The sequence below is a fragment of the Crocuta crocuta genome, unplaced genomic scaffold (genome assembly GCF_008692635.1).
Source record: "Crocuta crocuta isolate KB4526 unplaced genomic scaffold, BGI_CrCroc_1.0 scaffold139, whole genome shotgun sequence".
Taxonomy (NCBI): domain Eukaryota; kingdom Metazoa; phylum Chordata; class Mammalia; order Carnivora; family Hyaenidae; genus Crocuta; species Crocuta crocuta.
In genome coordinates this window covers 1,156,054-1,165,679 of record NW_027533258.1, presented here as the reverse complement: position 1 = coordinate 1,165,679, position 9,626 = coordinate 1,156,054, and the positions used below count along the sequence as shown (strand labels likewise).

The 9,626-nt window shown below is 60.1% G+C and overlaps 1 protein-coding gene across 1 annotated transcript in view; it reads right to left on the bottom strand.

Moving 5' to 3' along the window:
* RAI1 (retinoic acid induced 1) overlaps positions 1-5,761 on the bottom strand; it is a 31,883-nt gene extending 26,122 nt beyond the window's left edge. The window contains 1 exon segment of the mRNA XM_077746693.1: positions 5,590-5,761. Coding sequence (XP_077602819.1) covers positions 5,590-5,761 — 172 coding nt within the window.
* Between the last annotated feature and the right edge of the window lie 3,865 nt (positions 5,762-9,626).

The window sequence follows — 9,626 nt, the reverse complement described above, 5'->3', positions numbered from 1 at the left end:
GGATAGCCTGCTGCCCCCAGCAATCTCGGGGGTGGGGGGAGGATCCTGGCCAGCCCCGCCCCCACCCCCACCCCAGATGCGTAGCCCGGCGACCAGAAGCACTGACCTTTGGGGAAAGCGAACCAGCAGCCACTGCCCCAGAGGCTGGTCCGGAGGCGGCCTGGGACCGCTTGCCTCAGGACGGAAAATATTTGCCTTTGGTTTTGAGCTGCCGCCTCATCCTGCCCGGTTTCCCCTCTTCCACACAGAAGTGAAATGTGGAGGTGCTTAAGGGTCATACTGAAGGGAGGGCAACCGTCGGAGCCCAGTGTCTGGCGGTTTTGAACAGCACTATTTTTCTCCCAAGGTGATCAGAATACTTTCCGCGCTGTCCTGCGCGCCCCGCGTTCCCCTGCCCAGGCTCGGCCCGGCCCCCTCGGGCCTCACCTCCAGCGGCACCAGGCCCTGTCAGAGCTCCCTCCCTGCTGGCTTCCAGTCACTCAGCATCTGGGGGAGAAAACCTCTTCCAGACGCACAGCGCTAACTCGGCCTGACCCCAGCGCTGTCTTGTTCTGGAAGGCTGCAGGAGATTCCTTCCTGGCTGGTTCTGTGGGGCTGGTGACGGCAGGCCTCTCCTGCTCCCGAGAGGTGTCACATTCACAAGGGCCAGGCCAGCCAACTGTGAGGGCTCGCAGGCGGCCGGCTGTGTGGCTTTGGGGTGCAGGGAGGCATCACCTCTCCCCCAGCCCCACCCGGATTATAAACGCCAGTGCCCTGATGCCACACAGCTCTGGGTTTAAATCCCCATTCTGCGCGATCTGCTGGGTGGCCCTGGGCAATTCACTTAACCTCTCTGGGCTTCATGAAACCTGAAACCTATTCTTATTAACACCACACTTACAGGATTGAGGGGAGATGGAAGGATCTGCCGTGCTTCATACCTGGTAGAAGCCCAGGGACAGGCCAGTAACTTCCAGAGCCTCTGGCATTGTCCCTGGGTGGCAAGGGCCACGTGTTGTACTCGTCTTCCAGGGAGCTGTGCGCGTCTGAGACAGAGCAGATCTTCTAGAAGGCAGGGCCCCCTGGGGGATGATGATACCCCCAGAGCCAGGGAAGCTTCTGGGACTGAGAGTTTAGTCCCATCCACAGACTGTGCCCTGTCCCCCGTGGCACAAGGGTTGTCTTCCTGGCTGGAATCTCGGTGTTTCTCCTACACGACTGTGCACATCTCAGTAGGAGGCAGATTCTGCTGTGGGGCGCTGGGGGTGGGGCCCAGGATTCTACAATCAGAGTCACGGGCCACTCTAGGCAGAGTGAGGTCTCGGCTCTCGGACGCTTCGGGTCCCCCTGAGTCCTGGAGGCTGGGCTCGGCGAGGGGCTACGGGTCCTGTCCTGTCCTCCTGAGGACCCAGTACAAGGCTCTGGCTCTGTATGTCCGAGCTCTGCATCTCAGAGGGGAGTCCCTGCAGTGGTGGGAGCAGCCCCCAGGACTCCGCATTTGGCACCCCTTCCTGGCCGCAACGCCGACAAAGGCCAGCTTCACACTGCTAGTCCCGACTTCCTGGGCCTCAGTGCCCCCATCGGCACAGTGGGAAGCTGGCATAAACTGATCCCATGGCTGCCATTGAGGGTTCTTCACACCCTCTTCCCTTCCCTGGCCCCTTCCCAAAGGTACAACAAATCTCTACCGTGCACGGACCCCAAGGGCAGACCCGAGGGGCTGCAGTCCGGGGGCATCAGAGGTCACCCAGACTAACCTTAAGTAGCAGCCACTTCCTGCTCGAGGCCTTTTTTGCACCAGGCACTGTCCTAATAAGCACTTTGCTTCTACAACCCTCACCCTCAGGACAGCCCCACGGGATGGGTACCATTATCACCCTTGTGTTACGGGTCACCCTGAACCCGGAGAGCTGAAACCCCACTGCCCGAGGTCACACCACTGTGAAGGGGTGCAGGGCCCGCAGTGACCGGACTCTAGCCCCCAAACATACTCGGGGGCCTTTGAGGATTCCTCGTGGGGAGTGCCAATTACATTTTCAAGGCAAGGGGCTGGTGGGAACATGGTATAGTGCAGCCACCCGGGGACGTGGGGAGGAGCCAGGACAATCTCTCTGGGGAGTCTGGGGGCACGACAGCCCCACAGAAGAAGTGCACGTGCCCTCTGCCCAGCACTAGGACTGCGATGTCCTCCGCAGCCGTGCAAAGACTGGAGATCCCCCGAAATGCCCGTGTGAGGGGTTGAGAGAAATGCATCCGGGGAATTCCACAGAATGGAGTCCAGGGAGTGAGGAAGGGCCCCGAGTATTACTGGGGTGCAGCCTGCAAGTTGGGGAGAAAAGCGCGGGCAGTGAGTGTGCTCAGATGTTCCGCCGTATAAAAGGGGCCGGTGTGTTAAAAAAAATTTTTTTTTTCCCTTAAGCATACAACCCTTACAAAAAGGTTTTAGAACTTATATGCATAAATGTCCATCCTCTGGGCACTGCAAGGTGGCTGAAGAAGCCTGGGTTTTGGGCTCCAATCTGGCAAGTTCTGTGCTGTTGCTCTAGAGGCCAGCAGGTCACGTGACCTCGGCTTCCTCATCCGGGGGACGGCCTGAGGCCGGCTGCCCAGAGGAGTCGGCACTCCTGCGTCCCGCAGCAGGCAAGATGGCGCTCAGCCCCCATTTTACAGGTGAGGAAACTGAGGCTCCAAGTGGTGGGGGGCCAAACCTGGATCCCCCTTGAGTCTGGATCGTCACTTGTGGGGGCACCGTAGGGGACACAAACAAGCCAGGCCAGGCTCGGGCGGGGAGCAGGGCCGCTGGGAAAGCCCCGGCCGGCGCACAAGTCCCAGGGGCCGCTCCTGGTGTGGTGCCGGACCGTGGGTCCCGCTCCATTTCTACCACGAGCATCAGAGCAAAGGCAACACACATTAGAAAACTTAAAAGCAGAGGCCCTTCTGGGCTTTCCTGGGCCCCGAGGGCGTGGCCTGATAGGGAGGCCGCCCAGGAATGTCTGGGGCCCATCCTGGCTTAGCCACGCCACTGAGCTGGGTGGCCTCGGCAGGCAGCCCCAGCGCCCGTGCCTCAGTTTCCTCATCTGTGAAACAGCTGTAAGAGTAAGTACCTCGGAGGGTGGGCGAGAATTAAATGAGAAAGTGGACAGTCTTCCAAGCCATGTCTGGCAGAGGAGGGCCCAACAAGTGAGCTGTTATTTCTAAAGGGTAAATATTTATATAATTTTTTTTTCTAACAGAGGGAAAGTTCAGGAAAATCCCTGACNGGCTCCTTGGAGTGACAAGAACCTAGCTCAGCACTCTCCCACCCCTGGGCCCCGGGAGCAGCTGCTCTCTTCCCGGGTGGGCAGGCACACTGTTCTGGCACAGGCAGCCAGCGGCCAGAGCAGGGCCGGCCGTCTGGGTTCCCTGGCTGGCACGGTGGGTGGAACAGCCCCAGGCCCATGGAGAGAGGGCTCAAAAAGGCCCCTGTGTTCCTGCTCAAGGGCTGGCTTTTTCCAGACCAGAGCCTCGTGAGTCTCTGGAAAGAACATCCAGTACCCAAGGCCCTGCACCGACTTTCTGTGTGACCCCCGCTGAGTCACCCCACCTCTCTGGGCCTCTGCTTCTTCCCCTGTTACGTGTGAGAAGTACCCCTCTCACTGGGTTAAGCAAAGATCCAACAGGAAAATGGACATAAAGCTGCTCTGTCATCATCACCCTCACGACTAATTTTCACACAGTGCTTACGTGTGCAGGGCCCTGTTTTAAGAACCGCCGTACATACTTTAACTCCTCTTACAGATGGGGCAACGGAGGCTCAGAGACGTTAGGTCGCTCGTCCAAAGTCACATGGCTTGCGAGGAGCCAGAAGCACTATAGTAGGTCAGTCATGGGAAGTGTGACATTACTGATAGAATTCACGGCTGTGAAGTCAGGCCTAGGATGGGAAAGCTTCAACCTCAATTCCTGGAGGCCCCAGGGGAAGCACTGTGCTGTCGTTGGCTCTGATTTTCATGGTAGGCCCTGGGGCAGAAGTTGCTCTCAGCACTGGGATTTTAAGTCCCCTAGTTCCTGGATGCCCCCCACATGCAGGGCATCAACAGAGGTATGACATCATTTTAATTCCACGAGGAGCTGTGCAAGCACCGTACGGGCACCCCCATTTTGCAGACAGCACGATTAAGGTCTGGAGGCAAAGGGAACTTCTTGGTGAACAGCGACATTTAAACTTCAATTCAGCTCATCGGGGTCCACATGTACTACTCGGTGCAAGGATCCTGGGCACAAGCAAGCACAGTGGGCATCAGAGATCTCCCCCGAAGAAGGGAGACTTTTGGAACGGGCAGGGACTCCCAGAAAACGTGCTTTGTCCCACGCACTGTCCTTGGGACATCCGATCTGCTGCTTCTGCGCCTGTGCCTTCACTTCAGCTCACCCTGAGCCTCCTTCCTAGCCACAGGTCCTGGGTGGACCATTTTACAGACAGGGAAATTGAGGCCACTGAGAGGCAGGGATTTGCTCCACGGCTCAGAACACTTCCTGGTACCTATGGGCTCCTGTCACAGACCACACAGTCCCTTCATTCACCCTCACACCCCCTCCACGTATCCATCCACCCACTCACTTACCCACCCTCCCATCCATCCATCCATCCATCCATCCATCCATCCAAGAAATAGTTACTGAGTGCCTCCTATGCAGCACAGAAGTGCTTGGTACTGAGACGGCCGTGGGCTTCAGAGCCTCTCGGGGAAAGCAGTTAAGTGCCACCGGACAGGGAAGGCCCCTACATCACACCTGAGTGGGAAGAGCAGATCCGAAAAGACTTCCCAAAGGAAAGCCCTCACCTGAGACCTGAGGTCAGTGGGGGAATGAAGAAAGGCGTCTGGAAGACGAGAGAGGGAGGGCGAGGGTAATGAAAATGTGACCATGGCCTGCAGGTTGAACGTGAGTGAGCGGCAAGAGGTGAGAAGCAGGCAGGGCCCACTTCTCTGTGGTATAGGCTGTGCCAGCCACATGAAGATCTTGGATTTTGTGCGTTGACAACGGGGAGCCACAGAGGGCAAGCAAGGGAGTGAGTGGCACCATCGGACACGTGTGTGTAAGCTCCTGGTGCGGCAGTGGTGGGGAACGGTTCGGTGAAGGTGGGCAGGGGGGCCGGGAAGCTAGGATGGCTTCCCAGGGAGCAATGAGGAGAGCCAGCTGGACAGGAGGGGGGGAGGTTCTAGAAATGTCAGAAAACAGGGGCACCTGGGTGGCTCAGTCGGTTAAGCGTCCGACTTCAGCTCAGGTCATGATCTCACGGTGCGTGGGTTCGAGCCCCGTGTCGGGCTCTGTGCTGACAGCGAGCTCAGAGCCTGGAACCTGCTTCAGATTCTGTGTCTTCCTCTCTCTCTGGTCCTCCCCTGCTCGTGCTGTCTCTCCCTCTCTCTCTCAAAAATAAATAAAATATTTTTTAAAAAGTGTCAGAAACAGAGCACTTTGGGACTCAACGGCCGACTGCAAATACTGGCAGGGGAGGAGAGGGGCCAGCCCGCCAGGTCTGTCCAGAGCCCATTCTCCCAGCTGCGAGGTGACCCTACCCTCCTGGGCCAGGAGGTACAGCCTCCCCTGCTCCCTGCAGACCCGCCTCACCGGAGCCTCTCCTGTGTGCATTGCTGAACCGAGTCTCGCTCACAGCTGCCCGCGTGTCAGCGCTGGTCAGGGCCAACACCCTGAGGTGGCAGATCTCGAGTCTGGGTCCCAGCAAGGGCACGGTGGCCAGGCAGCACGGTGGCGCACACCTGTAGCCTCCTGTCCCACCCATGGGCCTGCAGCAGCCTCTTCCGTCCCCATCTCACTGCGGGGACAGTGTGGCATGCGAGGCTTCATTGGCACTGTGGACACAGTGATGGAAGGCTGGTGCTGGGGACCTGGAGGTGGCATGATTCCCCTGGGAAAGGGGTGCTCTGGGCCTGGCCCCCCACAGGCCGGCTTTACTGGTGGAGACGTCCCAGCTCCTTGGGCATTCGCCCCTTGTCGCCGAGCAAAGGCAGCCATGGACATGTGCAAACATCAGGGAGACCCCCACACAGCCTGACCTGGCGCTGCTTCCGCCCAGGCACTCTCCTTCTTATTTTTTATTAAAAAAATTTTTTAACGCTTATTTATTTTTGAAAGACAGAGTGTGAGCAGTGGAGGGGCAGAGAGAGAGGGAGACACAACCCGAAGTGGGCTCCAGGCTCTGAGCTGTCAGCACAGAGCCTGACGCGGGACGTGAACCCACAAACTGGGAGATCGTGACCTGAGCCAAAGTCGGACGCTCAACCGACTGAGCCACCCAGATGCCCCCAAGCACTCCCTCTATTCCTGTCCTTCCTTTTCAGGCAAACATGCCCCTCAAGGACCAAGGACCGATGGGTCGACACCCCCTGAGCTCCTTTGTCACTACCCCTCCCACCCTCAGAGCCACGGCTGGAAAGCTTTTGTCTCTCAAACAAACTAAGTTAGAGTTCACCCACTTGTTCTCTCTCGTGGGGATCCAACAGCTAGTTGGGGCCTTTGATGGAACTGAGCAAGCCAGGGGTTCTGGGCCGCGTGTTTGTCGAATGAATGAGTGGGGGTGGGGGTATGGGCGTGGGCGCAGTGATGGACTGGAATTCCAGACCCAAGTAAAGCCAGGGCTATTTTTGTCAGCTTGAGCAGAACGCGATTTCCCTAAGGCTTATGAGAACATGGCAGGTAATTCCCGGGGTCCCCAAAGTCCCCCCTGCAGCCCCCTTTCAGGATCCCCGGGCTGGTTCACTGAGAAGGGAGCAGCCCTGCTGGCCCATAGGCCCCCGGGGTCCTGCCTCCCCAGATTGTGCCATTCCACATTCTGGGGTTCCCCTTTGTGCGCCCTGCCAGCCCCCGTGGCTCACAGAGACCCCTGGGAATTCCCCTGACCTGCAAGTGTCCCCAGGCCAGGGGTCCCAGGGAGCCTCTCCCTGGGGGCCGGAAGGGCGTGGGAGGAAGGAGGGGCAGGCGGCTGGCAGCGCCCGCCCGGCAGCTTTGCAGAGCTGGAGAGAGCAGGGCGTTTGTCATCTGCTGAGGACAGTGGGGATGGTTTAAGGTGAAATTTAAGCCCATTAGTGCTCGGCTAATGACATCAGCAGAATGGCGAAAATGAAGACGGCAGGGTGTGTGAGCGCCCATAAATTGTCAGCACTGGCGCCGCCTCCGTCCTTGGGCCTGGCTCCCCGGCCCCCCCCGCCCCCCATCGGTCCCTGCGACGCCGGCTCCGGCAGGCCCTGCCCCTGCCCCGGCCACGCAGGGCCACGCAGGCCGGGGGCCCGGGGTCAGCATGCGGCTGGGGCCTCCTGCGGGGCGTGAGAAAGGAATGGGCCAGGGAGCCCAAGCGTGGAGGCAGCATCTTCTTAATCTCTCTCCTTTTATAACTTCTGTCTTTTTTATGCACACGCAAGGATCCCGGCTCAGCCGCTGGCATCTCTTCCCCAGGCTAATCCCTGACAGCTCTGTTTATGTCTCCCATAATTCTCCAGTTTTATGGTTTTTTTTCGGGGCCATTAAGCTCCCAGCCACAAGCTCCTTCCCCTGCCCCCGCCTGCCTTTGTCCTTGAGGCCTGGCAGCCCCACCGCCCTCTGGGAGACAGGCCGTCCTCCCCCGGCAGGTGGACAAGGACCTCGGCCAGAGGACTCACGCAGGACGGGCCTGTGGCTGCAGACTTCCGATCCCCAGGCCCTCCTGACACCACTCCCCTGTCCCTCCCGTTACAGGCTGGTCCCCTCCGGCCCACGCCAGGGTCCAGGAGGGCCCTGGGCCACGCCCACCTCCCCAGTGTCCCTGGTCCTCAGTCCCATTGTCTGGCCTCTCTTCCTCGCTGACCTCTTCCCCTCCCAGAGCCCTGGCCGCCTCCTGAGGACAAAGCTCCCCCGCCTCTCCTACCCCAACCACCCCTGCAGCTCCAGACCCTGGATCCAATACACCCTAGGCATCCCAAGGCCCCTCCGCTCCAAAGACCTTGCCTTCTGCCCCCATGTCCTGTGGCCTGTCTCTGAGGAGGCCTCAAAGTTCTCGTCGGACCACCCCCCCCCCTGGCCTCCGTCCACCCTCGTGGCCACGGCCTAGAATCTGGCCTCATCACCTCCTGCTGGGAATTCCCCACCAGCTTCACACTGGGGCCCCGGGTGGCGTCTCACAGGCTCTGCTCAGGGCACTCCCTTGCGATGAAGCCTCCAGTGGCTCCTCAGTACTTTCACCTACTCGAGTTCCCGTTCTCAGCAGGGTGCTCAGACCCCTCCAGCCCCAGCGCCCTGGGGACCGCCGGCTCCCGCTGTCCTGCCCTGCAGTCTAAGATCAGACGTCAGCTGCCTCCAACGGGGGCTGTCCCACCTTCAACAGGCGGGTGCACGCCTCCTGGGCTACCCTCCCGCCTCTCTGCAGGTCCCTGTGCAAGGCAGCAGAGGCCCCCAAAGGCCTCCCTGGTTTCCTTCCGAGATGCAGCTCTTCCCTTTCTTCTGGATCCACACAACCCCCTTCCAGGACTCCTACATCTTGCGGGCTGGACGCCTGGCTGCCTGTGTCTGAGTCACCCACATAGGCCGACACGGGATGCTTAGAGGCAGAGCCTCTCCTCGACTCCCTCTCCTTTCCGGCTACACCCCTGCCACTCTCACTCTGGGGCCAGCACCCCTGGGCGGTGACCAGCAGGGAGACTGCAGGCACCCCCTGGGGAGGGGAGGCCTGTGCACCTCGGGGAGACACCGGAGGTATTCCTTCTCTGTCTCTCCTCCGCTGCGTCTGTTCCCTTCGGCTGAGCTGCCTTCACCAGCCAGAGGCCCTGGCCCCACCAGCCCGGCCCCCCGTGTCTCGGATGCCCCGTCCCTGCACATGCGGGTGACCCAAGTCTCACCTGTCCTGTGATGCTGCCCTGGCCCCCCAGACACCACGTGGCCTGCTGCTCGCTCCTCTCCTATCTCCCCACAGGTTTGGGTGCTGGGTGGGGGGCGCATCAGGCCCGCCTCCCCTAGATCGGAGGGAGGAGAACCCACCACCAGAGCACCTCAGTGCCGGTGGGTGTGCCGCCCTCTCCTCCTCACATGTGCTCGGCGGCCCGAGTGCTTGGCTCGGTTTCAATCGATTCCAGCCTGAGTCGTCTTGCGTCTCCCCAGCGTGTCTGGCCGCAGCTCGGCGGGCCCTCTGCTCTGCCCGGCCCGGCCTGGCATTCCACCCGGACGGCTTCCTGCCCTGGGCAGGTTTCAGGCACGGCACCAGCAGCCCCCGGGTGTGACAGTCGGAGTCCTCCTCGGCGCCTGCCTCCACGTGTGCCCAGGGCACAGCACCAGACCTCACAGGGGAGTGTTCTCTCTGAACGGGGGGCAGGGAGGCGGCCTGGCCGGAACCCTGTGAAGTCCGGGCTGAGCTCCGCAATGAGTGGGGCCCAGCCTGGAATAAAAGTGCAGGAACCCCCCTGCTCAACAAGTATGAATCTCAGGGCACCTGGGTGGCTCAGTCGGTTGAGCGGCCGACTTCAGCTCAGATCATCATCTCCTGGTTCGTGAGTTCGAGCCCCGCATCGGGCTCTGTGCTGACAGCTCGAAGCCGGCTTCAGATTCTGTGTCTCCCTCTCTCTGCCCCTTCCCTGCTTGTACTTTTTCTCTCCCTTTCTTTAAAATAAAATAAACATAAACAA